Below are 19,163 nucleotides of genomic sequence, written 5' to 3' on the forward strand. Positions count from 1 at the left end.
GCAGCTGGGAATGTAGAGGAGAGGCATTGATTATGAAGAGCAGAATATCTTGCAAAAATGCCAAAAATCTAACGTGGAAACATATCCAAAACAGGAGTTTATTCAGAAGTTGTCCCTCATTTGCCCCACCATAAGTAGTTCAGATAATTTATAATATTGATAAAATAGAAAAGAAAAGATTCAGAATAAGCAGGTTTGGTATCTTAAAATTGAGATATTTGATGTAAAGAGTTGTCAGTCACCCGGTGAGATTACAGTTAGAGTGAATTAAATGCTTGCATAAAGCTTTCCGTAGGAAGATGACCAAAGCTTTAATATGTCCTTGATCCGCCCGCTCAATACATACAACACAATGTAATACAACTGCAGATCTTAAAATGTGCGTAAAAAGCGTCTGCCGTCCGGGTGATTTGGCTCCTGTCAGCGATCCGCGCCAAAGACGCTCTAATTACAACATAACGGGTCCGTTTTGCGCCATATTCGTCTATAATCGACTATTGTTATTTTCTTCCTCCCTTCGACATTGTTCTATTCTTCCTTTTATCTCTCCATCTTCTCCTCCCATCTCCCCGCATCATCTCTCCAGCTATATTTAGCGGCTAGACTGAGGCCTTGGCGCCAGACCGTTTAAGACCTGTCAAAGTCCCTCATATTTCCCCTTGTCACATGGAAAGCCGGCGACCAGCGGCCCTCTCCTCCTCCTTTTTTTCTTTTCCTCCTCCTTCTCCTTTTTTCTTTTCCTTCCTCTCCCTCATCCTCCTCCTGAGCAGCCCTTCTCCACCTCCTCCTCCAGCTCCTCTACAGTTCACTCCGCTAAATGAAACATATCAGTTCTCACTTGAAGGAAAAGCAGAATGTTTCCTCAACCCCTTCCCAACACACCACACACACACACACACACACACACACACACACAGAGCGAGAGAGAGAGAGAGAGAGAGAGAGAGAGAGAGAGAGAGAGAGAGAGATGTCTAATATATTATTGGGAACAATACAGGGATTGGACTACAGTAGGCCTACTACCTTATGGATCACAGTTCTTTCATAAAACAAACATTTTTGCTGAACATGACTCAATGACAAACTCAATCATAAACTACAACCCCTCACATCCAGTTACCTTCCAGTCGTAAAGCCTGTTTCACCCTCCAATTCTCACAGTCATGTATCTGGACTACAGTTACAGTATTGTCTGGAGGCTGTGGGTGCATCTGGCTGACAGGTAGACCACCAGGTGGGGGCGCTGTAGTGACCTAGAGGAGCCAGAGGAGAGTGACAGAGCTGTCACATACACAGGCGTTACAGCAGCCAACACTTTGATGCTATAGACACCCACAGTGTGGCCAGGTTTAGTCTCACAGAGCCTCATAGGAAGGTTGGGCTTGATTTACTGTTGGATTCTTTACATCGCAGTGGTTTTCATTCACTGTATTGTTACTTTTTCAGAACCAGCCATAAGTTACAGTGCTTAGGAGACTTGGCTCTGAACCCCACAAACAAAGTCAGTATGACCACAGGTGAATCAGTGCATGACGCACTGCAGAATTGTACGCACGCCTGTGTATTTGTCCAGTACGACAAACACGATTACTGCATGTGACGCGTGCTTCCAAATATATCACACTGACATTAAATAGTTATTTCAGTTATTGATTACTGTCATTACTGTCTCATTTCCCCATACAGCCTTAATAAAAATATCTTCTCTCTCCTTTGAGCCAAAAATCCCCTCACATTCCGCCAGGTCCCTTGTATCCACACACAGACTAGATTTCTGAAATCACCAATAGAGATGTAAAAGCACATTTTGCGTAAGTGCTTTAAATTTTAAATGCAGTAAAAGAAAAACCAATTAGATCCCACTGAATCATCGTCTTAAAAATCCCAGCCACGTAAATATCATGTTTAGACTTAACCGGACTGCAGTTGTGGGTCCCCGAAACAAATAAACTGACTGAAAACGTTTAATTCTGTAAAAACAAAAAGGCCTCTGCACGAACGACTTTGTTTAACAAGAGATTTCCCATGTGAACACTTTGAAAATAGATTGCTGTTTTTTTAATCCAACCACTTTTTCATCTATTTGAGACAATATTTCTATACAGACTCTCTAACTTCCTTTTATTTTGAAAATAGATGACTCTAATTTGATCATGTCGAACTTTAAAATCCTTCCTGTAATTGGATTTTGTGTGTAGGCTATTTTCAGATTTTGTGTAAAGGTGCTTCGAAGAAAAAAAAATTAAAGATTTTTAGCCAAAAATCTACCTGCGTCCTATGAATGCAAGAGAAGGACTGCACTGTCTATTTGTTTTGTTGAAGAGAAGCTGTCGACCCATTCTTAATCACAACACGTTTAAGCATCGGTCTTTTTATATAATCCAGCTGACAATATTTAAGTGTTATGTTCGTTGAGACGCATTTTTTAAACCGGTAAAATAATCTTTTGTGTATTTGCAGATGTGTTGTCAGCGTGGAGAAATTGAATTAGCAGCTGCAGCGCTGGGAACATTGAATCATATTAGGAGCGCAGCAGAGGAGCAGCGGCTACCTGTAGGCCGGAGGGAATAAGGGAGAGGGTCTCTGCTCCTCTACTGTCACTCAGTGAGGAGAAGAGCTCTCATACACAGCACGGAGGAGACACAACCCAGCTCATCACAAATCCTGCATGACAGAAAACACAATGATTTCCAAATATATTCACAACCGCTCAACCAGTGAAAAGTCTTACTTTCGATTTCAGCAGTTAGTTTAAAATATTATATTTTAGTGTTTGATTATTGCCAAAAACACCATTATAATCACCCAAATAACATTAATAATTTCAAACGTTTAGCCCTGAAATAACTTGAAAATGTTTCAGAGTTTCAAATTATGCCGAGATACAAGATGAATGAAAAATCGAAGATTAGATTTTTTAAATTATCTGCGGCTTCAACACGCAGTCAAAATTAACAAAACGTCTATTAATGTTATTTAACGTAGCCTAAATAATGTCATATAATGCCGTCGACTTAAGTAAGTTGGACATATATTGATGAGATGATGATTGCAATGCAAAAAACTGTGCCCCCTACAGTCCTCTATAACATTATGGTGCACACAACGATTTAATGCGGGCTAATTAAAATGAAAGTGAGCCTAAAATTTTGGAAAGTAAGTTAAGGTAAATTGATCGCTGCTTCCTCCGCCGTCTAGCTAAGTGTTTTATTATCTGCCATGTAAAATCACATGAACCTAAAACAGCACTGAGTATCAAAGCTGATTCATGTGTTTCTTGAAGGACAAAGATGGCAGATGAAACTACTGAAGCTTATCCAGAAAAATCCCGCTCATGTTCCTGATTCAAATCTAATCTCCTTCCAACCTGACAGCAGCAAGCTGAGCTCAGATCAGTGAGCACATCTCCAGCTTTGTCTTGGACACCTTATACTGTACAGGTCTTGACACACTGATGGTGAGTTTTAGTGCTTACAAAGCTGTCTCTGTGCCAGTGGCTTTCAAAATTGGTTTCAAGGGCCTCCAGGGGCCCTGAGGGTGTGGCAAAAAGTTTAATTTTAGTGTCATTTCACCGTCAGAAATGATCCCGATGAGATTTAAGTCCGAAAATTAACCTGATTTTTAGATTTCGATGGTTGTACAATTTAACCAAAAGTCAAAGATTCAACTCTTCATTACAATTATAATTTGATCTATCTGCAGTCTTAAGGATATGTCTCGGACCTTGGTGTAGCCTATATGTTTTCTGCAGCAGCTCATCAGCACGCTCAGCCAGAGCTAATTACTCATCAATTGTCGAAATCACCTGCTGCAGTGCAGCAGCTCTGTCTGACCTCTCTGAATTAGATGGTCATTATTCTAAATGTTGCAGTTCTCTCAGGTTCCTCAGATGAATTGAATATTATCTATTTCACTCAAAATGAACCTGACCATTGCAACCTTCTCATCATGCCTTGTGGCAGTTCAATATTAAAACTTATACATTTTCAGGGACTAAATGGGATTAAATGTATTTAAGGTCCAGGATGCAAAGCAAATTCAGACCCTCTTGCTCCCACTGTGTTTCTAAGCAATCTGTCATTCACAGGGCAGGCTAGGTGCTGTTAAAGGATTTAATGAGAAGACGGAGTGATGGTAAAACATGCAGGTCCAAGGTAAGACCCACACACAGTGAATGCTAAGTTTCAAAGAAAACTAATGACACACAGTGTCTGGTATATGTGTTTGGTATGGGTTATCTATAAATCAACGAGTCCATGCATTCTAGTCATCAGCTCCCCTCTTTTCATTCAGAGACTTGTCTGTATTGTAATTTCTTTTTGTAATTTTTGGAACTAAAATGCCTTTGATTTTTGAAATCATTTTGGGGCATCATTTCCACATATTTCTCAAAAGATTTATTTAGGCTGTAGTGACAACAATACAGAAATTCATACACAGCTAATGTTAATTTACCTAAAATTGAACATTCTAGCATCCACCTCTACATCTATCAGTGGACACTTGTTTAAATCTCAGCTCCTCAGTGAAGCAGGGAATTTTCCACCACCCATGTCTGTGAAGACTGCACAGTTCTCTTTGTTTGAGCTCATATTCCATTGTGAATTAAATTATATTTTGATGATATTTCGCATGATTTCTGATAACTGGCCTCTATCATTATGTTTATTGTTAAAGCTGCATGGCAAATTAATCTATAATCACAAGTTGGAATTAATAAGGGACATATTTTTGTGATTTTTTAAAAACAGGCTTGGCATCGATTGAGCACAGCTCAGTGTCATATCCACTGTCCTAACCCAAAGTAATTTGCTTTAGTAAAAAACAAGCAAACAAACAAACAAAAGCTGCAACAAGGGATTTTCCTGCCAATTTGCATTTGGATATATTTACTTAAGCACTGCTGGTCTCAGCAGTGGTCATGTTGTAAATGAGGGCTAGTGGGACCTCACAGTTTGGATAAGACTAGCAAGTAACACAATTATATGCATCAGCATTCACCTTTGGCACTTTACAAAACAAGAAATTAGTGTGTTCCCCTGAGTATAAAGGCATGGGGAGATATTTCTACTGGTAGCTTTTGAGAAATTAAGCCAGCAAGAGGTCTGGAAAGTTTTTCTATTCTATTACTTTTAGAACTTGTTATATATCTCTGCTATAGTTCTAGAAAAAAAATAAGTTGCTCAGTAAAATCATTTCAAAAATTCGGACGTTCAAACACATGAAGAAGCCTTACCTCACTCTGTTGGCATGTTCAGGTAAAATGGAACAGTCATTCAGTCATTAATTCATCAAATCATAAATAAAACCAAACTATTCATTGAAAATAAAATCATCCTCTACAGTCTCTGCCATGCTTTCCATTTTCTTTTGCTTCCTATTTCCTTGGTGTCACAATGGACATGCATGCGTGTATGTGTGACTATTGTGGCTGACATGGACTCACTGCATTATCTTAAATATTTTTTAAGTGACAACAATACTAAAAATGTCTGTAACATGACAGGATGGCACACATGAGCATAAGTCATGGTTCAATGGTCCCTGTCTAAAGACATGCTGGTTTCACTTCAGAAAAATGCACCTCTGTATTTTAGCTGAATGCATTCAGTACTCATTCAAAACCCTTTCCCTAAAAAGTCAAGTGTATTAAAAGTATTTTTGATATGAAGTCATACAGTTAATGAAATGAAACATCCTACAACCGTATTTGGTGTTATACCTTTATTGTTTTAGCCGCAGTACTCTTACTAATGAAAAGGAAATGGCTTTCCTTGCAAGATCTGTGATTTTTGAATCATTGCTGTGCTTATCTTAGGTATCACTAGCTATATTAGGTTAATGATAACTTTGTTCCTTTTCAACCTACAGCCCTAATCAAACACAGTGTTGATTATAATTAAAGCAGCAGTCACACTGCCAGGCTGCTGACCTGCTGTGTGAAAGCTGACCTGTTTACGTGGAGCCCAGCCTCTTTTAGTTGAGTAAATGTGAATGTAGCCTGCTATCATTTAACATAGTTTCTGGTATCATAGTAAATGCAGTGCACTACGCAAGTGTTAGCATGCTTTGTTCCTGTCCCATATGAGATGTTTAGTTGAAATACTCAACTTTCAGATTAGCTCCTGCTAACCAAGCTAAGGCTAATGTTTTGTAGGGACCCCGTGCTAAATTCAGGAGAGTCAGTGTGACTCTTGCACCTGGTTTATTTGACCCAGTTTTAGTAGATTTAATTAGTCCTAAGATAATGATAATGATAATGATAATGATAATGATAATGATAATGATAATAATAATGAAAAGCATTTAATTTGCTGCCATATTTCTCTTGTTGAAAGTTTACATCAACAAGTTATTGATTACTGACCTTCCCGTCCCAACCAGTCCCATTACACATTTCCCAGCAGGATGTTGAATGTGAAGACATGGAGACTTTAAGTTTGCTCTGAGCTGAAAAAAATACTTGAATTAGTGAGTAAGGCCAAGGGTATAACACTAAATTCTGGGCCCTATTCATATGTAGTCTCTGTGGGCCCCCTGCCCATGCTGTCTTGATCCATGTCTCTCTTGCACACCTTTTAAAATCTTTCATTGAAAAAATCTGTTTACTTCTTTCCCTTTCCTTTCTTCTGTCTCTTCATGACATGACAGTGTACATTGGTGCTCCAGCAGCAGCTCTAGATGTATTTGGAGAGGAATCCTAGTGCATGGGTGGACTAAACCAATTTGCTCCTTTAAGGGGTGAGAGGGGCCTCAGAGAGGTTCCATTTTATTCAGAGCTTCTATTTTTTTTTCCACAGGTTCAGTCTTTCAGTGGATTTATTCAGCCCATTTTAATTTAGTTATGGCACTAATTACTTAGAAATAAAAAAAAACTGCAAACAAAACAAAACTTTTCAGTCTAGCCTTTCGGAGGACCCCTTTCCCACTGAGGCCCTGTATAGGACGTCTTGCTGAGTTACTGCTAGAATGCACTGTTGCTACCTTTAAAGTTAGATCTTCAATACTGTGCCCAGCTTTCTCCCCATTTACTGCCATCACAATATCTGTTTGTTACAAATTACTAAACGTAATGTAAATTCATTTTTTACTGACATGAAGAAATTGCATATTCCTTTGTATTACTTACTTTAAAAATGTCAAAAGTGGCCTGGGTGGTCTAAAAGATTCTGCCCACATTTTCTATGTTTAATATTGTGGATATTAAAAATTGCAAAATGTTTGTAAAACATGTTGGAATCAAATAAAAAGTTTCAGTTACTTGTAGTTGCATATTATTGAGCCTTCCTCTAGATGACAGAGACATGTCCTGCCAGCTGGAGCGCATTGCTGCTTTTTTCATAATGGACCTAAATAAACATATTTTGTGGGCAAATTGCTGTGTTTTTTCCTTTTTTCTTTTCTTTTCTTTTCTTTTTTTTTTTTTTTTTTTTTTTTTTTTTTCTTTTTAAATGAAAGCTTATTCTGTTGTCCAACTCATACTGTGATAGATTTTATTCTGCAATATATGTTACTGGAAATACAGTCATACGTTTTTTATTTAAAACTGTTTCAGTCATTTACTTTGTCATAAGTTTTCATTTAATTGTCTGTGCAAACATTTTCTGGCCATCTTTCCATGTCTGGATAGGGTATGTTCCATTCTCACTGGGCAAGGATGTCTTTTTGAAATTTTATGACTCCTATCTTATTAACATATCCATGAGATGAAATAAAGCATACAAGGACTAATTCACAGCTAATCTAATTTGAATCTTTTTTTATTTGTAATCCCTGAGTTTTGTACTGCTTAATAGAGAAACAAAGTGGCCTCTCATTTCTCTCTCAGAACAAAGAGCCAGAGTTGCCCATAAAAAGTCCCTTTAACAGCACTTTACTGCCTGTTAAAAAAATATGGTACTAATTACTAGTGGTAGTATGTGCTGATGGTCACCACCGTAGTTGAAATCTGAACAGGACAATTAGGGGCTATCAAAGTGAGGAAAAAGACAAGACAGTTTTCTTTCCTTCAGTTTTATTGTTGTTATTGTTTATTTGTATTTTACAAATCAAATTTTACTGTCAACAACAAGCAGTAGATTCATGCCCTCATTCAGAGACAGAGCTGTCATGACATGCAGACAGTCCAACAACACTCAGACATGTGGGATTTTCATTCATATCTTTTCTGGTGTGACTCTGTAAATAGTGCATTTCAGTTTTCACCAAGACAAACATTCTGCTTGAGACAAACTAACAGGCAAAGTGTGTTTAATGAAGGGATTTCTGATTATCAGAGTCAATCTTTTTTTGCTGTGGGCAAAGCTAGTACATTTCAGGAAAATACATTTTTAGAGATCAAAAACAAGAGGCAGGAAAAAGATTTTGGTCAAAAGTTACTAATCTACAAAATACAGCATGACGGCTACGCAAGCCTCTTTTATTCTGCTCAATTAAAATTTACTATCTGGAAAGGCCAAGTGGGGAATATGTCTAAATGATGTCAGAAACATATCTCAATTACACCATAAACATCTAAATTACTTCAGCAATGTGGTAATAACGCCATCTCATTTCTACATCTTTTGTCAGATGTAATTACATGATAATCAAAGGCATGAGAGGACCAAATTTAATCAAAAACATTTAGTGAGAGGCAATGAGAGCAGCAACACATACAGAAGGAAAAAGGAGCCACTACACGTCACTGACTGGAATAAACATTTTAACTTTGTCTTCCTCATGGCTCATTCAGACAGTAGGCACACCATAAAACTTCAACACACACAAAGAACGATGACAGGCTAAGGAAACAGCAGACATCAACTGCAGAGAGGAGAGGACGGCTGCCTTCCGACAACATCCACGCCAACTGGTTTCTGATTTAACACCACAATAAGGTCAAAAGCAGGGCTGGACTGATACTCATCTGCTATTTAAGATCTGATATTGAAAATAAAGGAAGTTCCTCCCTGACCACAGCTGTATCCAAGCACTATGTGATGAAACTGCTTTTTATCTTTACTCTTATTTTCTGCACATTAGGTTCATTGTTAAGCAACACTTATAGCTGTTAACCTTAAAAGAAAGTCTACAATAAATTGGTCTAGGTGTTTTCATCCAGACTTGAATGCAATTTGTGTAATTTTGGGTAAACACTTTGTAATTTTTATTAACTTTTTGAAATTTAAATAATTAAAATTCTGCGCAAACTAAAGTTGCATTGGCAGCTTGATAAAAAATATCAGCCTTCAGATCCAACCCAAGAAATAAAATACCAACACTTTATGTAGCTGGGATCACACTGATTTGTGAACAGCTGTAAGAGAGGAAAAAAACACTAGTAACACTCTACAGAGAAACACAAATCCCAAACTTGATTTGGTTTGACATCAGTGTGCCAGTGGGATGCTTGGTAGACAGATATGGTGGAGGCAGGCAGGTGGGGCAGGTGGGCTGGACGGTGCTGGTTCTTCCTGAAGAAGAGGTGGGACTCTAGGGGAAGTTGGTGGGGAAGAGGCTGAGTGGCTGGCTCTCGTTGGTGGGCAGGGGGGAGCGGTAGCCCTCGAAGTTGCGTGGGATGCTGCCGCTGGTCGAGCCCGAGCTGTTACTGAGGGTCTCTATGCTGCCCTCCCTCTGCAGCTCTGCAGGAAGAGAGACACAGACAAACAGAGAGAGAATGGAAAGAGAATGTTGAGTTGGAGCCATCAACCACAATGAGCTGAGCCAATCAAATAACACAACTGTGTGTTCCAGATGTCCATTTGCACCATTTGAGATGTCCTCATTATTAGGACGGGGTATCAAAGTCAACCTAAATATACTTTTTCAGTACCAAATGAAATGTGTTCATAGAATCAAGTATTTAAAACCTACGAAGCACTTAAAATTGGCATCAACCGGTTTCTCAGGTCTTGCTCTCATATTCTTTGGTAAGGTACCTCCTGATAAAAGTCAAAACTGTACCAATTTTGAATTATTTTATGTTGGCATATTTATTTTATGGCCACTTGCGTTAAGACATCTTAAAACAGTTTGAGCAGTTTTAGCATGTTTCGTTATATGGTGGGGAAAAAAAGAATGTAGAAACAATATATATGTTTATGTTCCTTAAAGTAATGGTCAACTATATATGTCAAAACTGTTATTATATGTAAGCGCTAAAGGTTTAAGAGATTTTTCTTAAACTTCACAGGTAACCACAATGATTCTTTAACTCATATATAAACCTTTCACAACATACATAAACATATAGGCTTAAAGCAATTTCAAACATTACATGAAATATATGGGATGATTTTAGATTCACATAAATTCAACGTGTGCATGGCGGTCAAAGGAGCACAGGACACTAAATGTTTTAGAGCATCATTGCTAGATTAAACACACAGTAGGAAGAAATGTGTTACGAGCAGAGTCCACATATTTGGGATTAACCCACAGTGGACAACAGTTATTCTGTTTTACAACCAAATCAATTGCTTCTTCCTGACACAGAGAATTTCTCTGTCATGCTCATGCTGCTTCACAGCCCTTCAACTCTTCAGCATCCCTGACCAAGCTGCTCTTCTGAGGATCTCTCCATAAGGAACCTATTACTGTTATTACATGCTGTAAACCATATCCATCGATATATGGACAGAATGGCGTGCACATAAATGGCAGCAAAGAATTAAGATTGCGATGCATGTAGTGTATTGTGACATCCATCAGGCATCAAGCTGTAGTTAATCTGCCGCTGCTGCCTGGCTGCTCTGCTGACAGTGGTCGACGCCCTGTGGATGTGCAGCAGTGTATATCTATGACAGAGTATAACTCATCAACAAATTGAGAGCAGGATATGATAATACATGTACATGAGAACCTGCACGTGAACGTGGTTACAACTACGACATGGAACATGTTCCTCTGGACTGCAAGGCTCTTGTGGCTGTTTCTTTCATACTTGTCAAACTTTAGGTTTTTTTTCTTTCTTCTTTGAACCTGTCTCCCAAGTTGGTTCAACTATCAAGCTTGTTTGACATGCAGGGCTGCATGATGCATTGAGTTTTGAGAGGGGTGTATAGTCCCTTTCCCACTGCACAAAAAACCTGCTAACACACTCTAACATCCGGCTTTTTAATGTAATGGGAAAGGTTACAATCTGCATTCACACCTGGGTCAAATGACTCTGATCAAGAAACACCCGAATGAATGTGCTAATCTCAGCCCCTTCACCACCTGGATGTAATGACGCACCACCATAAAATACTGTCCGTCTCCACCCAAGCAGCACTTAAACATTGATCCAAATCAGTCAGCACCCTGTTTGAAAGAGTATATATATAAAAAGAAGTAACCACTGTAAAGTTTTCACAGGCTTCCATGCTGCTTTTTACTGTTTACTAACCTGCTTTTTGGCTTGTCCAAGATGTTTAACTAGGCATACTTGTCTGCTGCAGAGCCGTCTACACAGTTCTGGTAAACTGGCAATGGAAAAGAAGTCTGTCACCTATTTTTAGCAGGTTTACTCATGTTTAAATAAACCTGCATGCATGCGCTAATTTTGGCGGAAAAGAGGTAGATGTCAACAGAAGCATCACTTCAGCTCAATGTGCAGCACACAATGGCCATATTGTGTAGTGTTGCATCAGAAGTAGGAATGTACCCAGGTGTTCTGATCTGAGGACTGATTTTGATCAAATTGTTACTTTTCTGCAGAGTGGACATGTTGTTGGGGAAAAAAACACAATCCTGGCAAATCCTGATGTCTCAACAAAGACAAACCTGTGAGGATGTGTGTCGATACCCTGCCACTGTTTGGGCTCGCATAGAAAACATCCGCCGCAGATGTTTTTCTGTGTGTAGTATGCCATCAGCACTACATTAAAAAAACTCATGGGGCTGTGTTGGCTGGGGCACGTTGTTTCAGGCAGCATTGGGATGGTGAGTTGAAGTAACAGATCCATGAGTTTGGTGGCTTATCAGATGGCAAAACACTTCACATAGGTTTATAAAATGATAAGGAAGTCCCAGAACCCTTGTGTACATTCTACCTTCTCAACTTAACCAGTTGAGGCAGCTGGCCACCCACCATAAAGCCTGGTTCTGTTTGAGTTTTTTCTCATCATCATTGCCAAGTGCTGTTCATGGGGGAATTGTTGGGTCTCCATAAATAAAATTAAAGGGTTTGGTGCTGGACCTGATATGACATTAAAAAACATTATTAGCAACATTAAAAAGCAGTGTAAATACAGAGCACAAATAAATCCTGACAGCCCCCCTGTAGCTGTAATCTGTTGTGACCTACAGCTTCTTTCTGGTATCAGTTTCCACTTAAAACAGTTTCCACTGCTGGAGTTTTTACTGCAACAGAATATCATGAATTCCTTCTGCTGTATGAGATGATGTTGAACTGCACACTGTTGTCTGTCAAAAACTAACTGCAGAACACATCAGTGACCTTGAGATGAACAGACAGTCTAATTAGCTTAAGAGTCTTTTCAAATTCATACAGTACTGACATAAAACCACAGCATGTGTTTAATAAGTCCTGCAGATGTTCAGAGGCCATACTGTCTCTGTCACGGAGGGCATGCAGAAAGTGGGAGCTTCTTACTTTAGTCAAGGAAACCTAATACAAACCACAATGTTATTATCCCAGCTAACACGCAATGTGCCACACTGCAGTGTTAACCCAGCCCGCTGCCTGCCCTCCCAGCCCCTCTTTTTTAACTCTCCAGCTCCACACAGGGCAGAAATATTGCAGTCATCCAAGGCAGGGTGAAGACTGCTGCGTCTGCTATAAAGCCACTTATACTGGTGTTGTGAGAGGAGGTTGCTGCTAGATTTTTAAAGGTTGCAAATAATCTTTTAACCAGCAAATTCCACAATTTCTTCTGTGTCAATATTAAAAACTAGAAAATATCATTTACATTTTGACTCTACAGCTGTTATATGTCTCCACTAGAACCCTGGATAAAATTCTTACAACATACTAGAAACTGCAATAGCAACTATTATAATAACAATGCCATCATCAACAATTGTTTATTCAGGGAAAATTGACTGAGTATTAAGCTCTTTTACAGCAATAAGTTAACATTCAGTGGGCTACAAGGATACAAATATATAATTATAAGTGATAAAAAACAAGCCCATAAAAACAAATGCAGCAATGTCTATCAAGAATTATAAACAGCAATAAAAAAAAACAGCAAAAAGACGGAAAAGTTAAATAATTAAGAATGGAGTCTGCCATCAAGGACAGATACAAAACAACAACAATAAAAACAGTAATATGTAGAAAATCATGTCTGTCAATTAACCAAAGCAGCGACACTGTAAAGCAACCATATCATCTAGCATATACTTGAAATGATCTACTGATACATACTTGTCCATTTTCAATACCTCTTGCAACTTGTTTCATTTATGTGGACCGAAAAAAACTAAAAGCTAATTTACTGAGCTCTGTACTGATCTGAGGAGTTTCAAGGGATAAAAATTCCTGTGATCGTGTGCGATGAGAGATGGATTTAAGCTTTCCAAGCAATGCCTTATAAACAAAAAGGATACACTTTGATACAGTTCTAAAATAATCCCCAGTAATAAAACTGAGAGAACTGTGGTAGACTGTATCAAGGGATTTTAGTGCAGATTGAGCTGCATATACAAAATGTCACCATAATGTAAGACTGACATTATAGGTGATTGAATAATTGTCCTTCTATTCTCTAAAGAGAAACATGACCTCAATCTGTACAAACACCCAATTTAATTCTCACTTTTTTGTGAGCCCATGTGTGTTTTAAATGAAAGCTTGTCATCTAGCCAGATGCCAAGGTATTTATAATCTGTAACATGTTCAGTGTGGGTGCCACTCAGGGACCGGATGGAAAAGGTGTCAAGATCGCACTTCCTTGACCTTGTAAATGGACCTGCATTTGTATAGCGCCTTTCTAGTCATCTAGTGACCACTCAAAGCGCTTTTTACACTACAAATCACATTCACCCATTCACACACATTCATACACTGGTAGCTGAGACTACCGTACAAGGTGCCACCTGCTACTCAGTTTTAAGACACTCACACACCGATGGAACAGCCATCGGGAGCAATTTGGGGTTCAGTATCTTGCTCAAGGATACTTTGACATGCAGCCTGGAGGAGCCCGGGATCGAACCGCTGATCTTTCGATTGGTGCAGGCAGTGCAGGACGACCTGCACTGCCTCTGAGCCACAGCCACCCTTGTCAATATGACAACATGAATTTAGTTTTGGTGTCATTTAAAATCAGTCTAAGATTTTTTAAGGATTTCTGCACAGTCAAATGCACACTAAAGGTTTGATACAGCTTCCTCTATCAATGGTGCACAAAAGAATCAGGCCATCTGCATACAAATGTGATTTACAGTTTTCTATAGAGACACAGATGTCATATATATATACAGTACAGGCCAAAAGTTTGGACACACCTTCTCATTCAGTGCGTTTTCTTTATTTTCATGACTATTTACATTGTAGATTCTCACTGAAGGCATCAAAACTATGAATGAACACATGTGGAGGTATGTACTTAACAAAAAAAGATGAAATAACTGAAAACATGTTTTATATTCTAGTTTCTTCAAAATAGCCACCCTTTGCTCTGATTACTGCTTTGCACACTCTTGGCATTCTCTCCATGAGCTTCAAGAGGTAGTCACCTGAAATGGTTTTCCAACAGTCTTGAAGGAGTTCCCAGAGGTGTTTAGCACATGTTGGCCCCTTTGCCTTCACTCTGCGGTCCAGCTCACCCCAAACCATCTCGATTGGGTTCAGGTCCGGTGACTGTGGAGGCCAGGTCATCTGCCGCAGCACTCCATCATTCTCCTTCTTGGTCAAATAGCCCTTACACAGCCTGGAGGTGTGTTTGGGGTCATTGTCCTGTTGAAAAATAAATGATCGTCCAACTAAACGCAAACCGGATGGGATGGCATGTCGCTGCAGGATGCTGTGGTAGCCATGCTGGTTCAGTGTGCCTTCAATTTTGAATAAATCCCCAACAGTGTCACCAGCAAAACACCCCCACACCATCACACCTCCTCCTCCATGCTTCACAGTGGGAACCAGGCATGTGGAATCCATCCGTTCACCTTTTCTGCGTCTCACAAAGACACGGCGGTTGGAACCAAAGATCTCAAATTTGGACTCATCAGACCAAAGCACAGATTTCCACTGGTCTAATGTCCATTCCTTGTGTTTCTTGGCCCAAACAAATCTCTTCTGCTTGTTGCCTCTCCTTAGCAGTGGTTTCCTAGCAGCTATTTGACCATGAAGGCCTGATTCGCGCAGTCTCCTCTTAACAGTTGTTCTAGAGATGGGTCTGCTGCTAGAACTCTGTGTGGCATTCATCTGGTCTCTGATCTGAGCTGCTGTGAACTTATCCTCAGAAGCAGAGGTGACTCTTGGTCTTCCTTTCCTGGGTCGGTCCTCATGTGTGCCAGTTTCGTTGTAGCGCTTGATGGTTTTTGCGACTCCACTTGGGGACACATTTAAAGTTTTGATGGCCACTCGTTTTTCTTTAGTTAGCTGATTGGTTCTTGCCATAATATGAATTTTAACAGTTGTCCAATAGGGCTGTCGGCTGTGTATTAACCTGACTTCTGCACAACACAAGTGATGGTCCCAACCCCATTGATAAAGCAAGAAATTCCACTAATTAACCCTGATAAGGCACACCTGTGAAGTGGAAACCATTTCAGGTGACTACCTCTTGAAGCTCATGGAGAGAATGCCAAGAGTGTGCAAAGCAGTAATCAGAGCAAAGGGTGGCTATTTTGAAGAAACTAGAATATAAAACATGTTTTCAGTTATTTCACCTTTTTTTAAGTACATAACTCCACATGTGTTCATTCATAGTTTTGATGCCTTCAGTGAGAATCTACAATGTAAATAGTCATGAAAATAAAGAAAACGCATTGAATGAGAAGGTGTGTCCAAACTTTTGGCCTGTACTGTATATATGTGAACAACAGTGGACCTGAAATTGACCCTTTTGGCACACCATTTTTTTAAATTTAAAAACTCTGAATACATTCCTGCAGCATTTATACACTGGGTTCTATCAGTGAGGTAATCTTCAATTTCAATTTCAATTTTATTTATAAAGCCCAATATCACAAATCACAATTTGCCTCACAGGGCTTTACAGCGTACGACATCCCTCTGTCCTTATGACCCTCACAGCGGATAAGGAAAAACTCCCCCAAAAAACCCCTTTAACGGGGAAAAAAAACAGTAGAAACCTCAGGAAGAGCAACTGAGGAGGGATCCCTCTTCCAGGACGGACAGACGTGCAATAGATGTCGTACAGAACAGATCAGCATAACAAATTAACAGTAATCCACATGACACAATGAGACAGAGAAAGAGAGAGAGAGAGAGAGAGAGAGAGATGCAGGTAATGACAGTAGCTTACAACAACATTATTGAAAGTAATAATATTATAGTTATAGTTCTGGCTACTGCGGTACAATATGTTGAAAGTATGTATTAATATCTGGCAGTATACAAGTGTGACAATAGTCATATGTGTATAATAACAGTAGAAGTATTACTAATGACTAATGATGGCAGCAGCAGCAGGAGGCATCTGGCAGGACCACGACAGCAGCACAACCACACACATCACGCTGTCCAGGCACCGCTGCGATATGAGTTAATCTGAGAGACAGTGGAGCACAAAGGCTCCGGAGAAGAAGCCGAGTTAGTGACATCCAGAATGGCCGAGTTAGCAAGATGCAGTAATAGAATACGAGAGAGAGAGTGAGAGAGAAGGAGAGAAGGTGCCCGGTGTATTATAGAGGGGTCCTCCGGCAGACTAGGCCTAACGCCAGGGCCACACTGCCCGCGGAAGCGCAGCGCACCGAAATTCTCGCGCGCGCCGGAGCACCTCCGTACACATCAGATGCGCATTTCTCCATGCCGTCAACAAGCGATTCTGCTCCCAGCTCTTGTTTTTCACTGCCTGGCTTGTCAGATTCCCTCGCGGCTCGCTCAGAAAATAGACCAGACGCCGAACTGATCGCTGCAAATCGTGAGCCTGCCGCGGAGCTTCCTGGCACGGCGCGGCCAGTGTGGACGACACAGTCGGTTAACATGGGCGCCGAAAGGAAACTGCCTTCTCTTCTTGGCGCTTCGAGGCTATTCGCGGCGCTTCCGTGGGCGGTGTGGCCCTAGCGTGAGTCAGCCTAACTAGGGGCTGGTACAGGGCAAGCCTGAGCCAGCCCTAACTATAAGCTTTATCAAAGAGGAAAGTCTTAAGTCTAGTCTTAAATGTGAAGACGGTGTCTGCCTCCCGGACCGTAACAGGAAGATGATTCCACAGGAGAGGAGCCTGATAGCTGAAGGCTCTGACTCCTGATCTACTTTTGGAGACTTTAGGGACCACGAGTAACCCTGCGTTCTCAGAGCGCAGAGTTCTGGTGGGATAATAAGGCACTATGAGCTCTCTAAGATATGACGGAGCTTGACCATTTAGAGCTTTATAAGTTAACAGTAGGATTTTAAATTCAATTCTGGATTTTACAGGGAGCCAGTGCAGAGAAGCTAAAACAGGAGAAATATGATCTCGTTTCTTAGTTCCTGTTAGTACACGTGCTGCTGCATTCTGAATTAGCTGGAGAGTTTTTAAGGACTTACCAGAGCTACCTGATAATAGAGAGTTACAGTAATCCAGCCTTGAGGTAACAAAAGCGTGGACCAATTTTTCTGCATCTTTTCGGGTCAGGATAGGCCTAATTTTCGCAATATTACGCAGATGAAAAAATGCAGTCCGTGAGGTTTGTTTTAAATGAGAATTAAAAGACAAATCTTGATCAAATATTACTCCGAGGTTTCTTACGGTAGTGCTAGAGGCCAGAGCAATGCCATCTAGAGAAACTATGTCATCAGATAAAGAGTCCCTGAGTTGTTTGGGGCCAAGAACAATAACTTCAGTTTTGTCTGAATTTAACATCAGGAAATTGGTGCTCATCCAGGTTTTTATGTCTTTAAGGCAGTTATGGAGTTTAGTTAATTGATTACTTTCTTCTGGCTTCATTGATAAATACAGCTGTGTATCATCCGCATAACAATGGAAATTTACAGAATGATTTCTGATGATGTTACCTAGAGGAAGCATATATAGAGTAAATAGGATTGGTCCGAGCACAGAACCTTGCGGAACTCCAAAACAAACTTTGGTACGTAAGGACGATTCATTATGAACATGAACAAACTGAAAACGATCAGATAAATAAGATTTAAACCAGCTCAGTGCAGAACCTTTTAGGCCAATTAAGTGATCCAGTCTCTGCAGTAGAATTTGATGGTCAATTGTGTCAAATGCCGCACTAAGATCTAATAAAACAAGTACAGAGACAAGTCCTTTGTCTGAAGCAATGAGAAGGTCATTTGTAATTTTAACTAGTGCTGTCTCAGTGCTATGATGCACTCTAAATCCTGACTGAAATTCCTCAAATAAATTATTATCATGGAGAAAATCACACAGCTGGTCTGCGACTACTTTCTCAAGGATCTTTGACATAAAGGGAAGATTAGATATTGGTCTATAGTTGGCTAACACCTCTGGATCCAGGGTGGGCTTTTTTAGGAGAGGTTTAATTACAGCTACCTTAAAAGACTGTGGTACATAGCCTGTTAATAAAGATATATTGATCATGTCTAATATATGAGTGTTAACTAAAGGAAAGACCTCCTTAAGTAGCCTAGTTGGGATGGGGTCTAAGAGACACATTGATGATTTAGATGAAGAAATCAATGCGGTCAATTCTTGAAGAGAAATTGGGGAGAAGCAATCTAAATATATATGAGGTTTTACAGCTGTGTTTGAGGTTAGATAGGTACTATCTGAGGACAGGAGGTCATGAATTTTGCCTCTAATAGTTAGAATTTTGTCATTAAAAAAGCTCATAAAATCATTACTGCTAAGGGCTAAAGGAATACAAGGCTCAATAGAGCTCTGACTCTCAGTCAGCCTGGCTACAGTGCTGAAAAGAAACCTGGGGTTGTTCTTATTGTCTTCTATTAATGCTGAGTAATAGTTTGCTCTGGCCCCTCTTATAAGTTTTGAGACTGTCTGTCCAGATTAAACGAGATTCTTCCAGTTTGGTTAATCGCCAATTCCTTTCAAATTTTCACGATATTTGTTTTAACTTAC

At 39.8% G+C, this 19,163-nt stretch overlaps 1 protein-coding gene across 2 annotated transcripts in view; it reads right to left on the reverse strand.

Annotated features, from left to right (window-relative positions):
- Positions 1-8,007: 8,007 nt before the first annotated feature.
- Positions 8,008-19,163, reverse strand: part of bcas3 (BCAS3 microtubule associated cell migration factor) — a 937,438-nt gene continuing 926,282 nt past the window's right edge. For both annotated transcript variants that reach the window (XM_049576752.1, XM_049576750.1), the window contains one exon: positions 8,008-9,623. In XM_049576752.1, the coding sequence (XP_049432709.1) occupies positions 9,475-9,623 (149 nt within the window). In that variant the 3' untranslated portion in view covers positions 8,008-9,474. The remainder of the gene's footprint in view (positions 9,624-19,163) is intronic.

Source organism: Epinephelus fuscoguttatus, linkage group LG5, assembly GCF_011397635.1.
Source record: "Epinephelus fuscoguttatus linkage group LG5, E.fuscoguttatus.final_Chr_v1".
Taxonomy (NCBI): Eukaryota; Metazoa; Chordata; class Actinopteri; order Perciformes; family Serranidae; genus Epinephelus; species Epinephelus fuscoguttatus.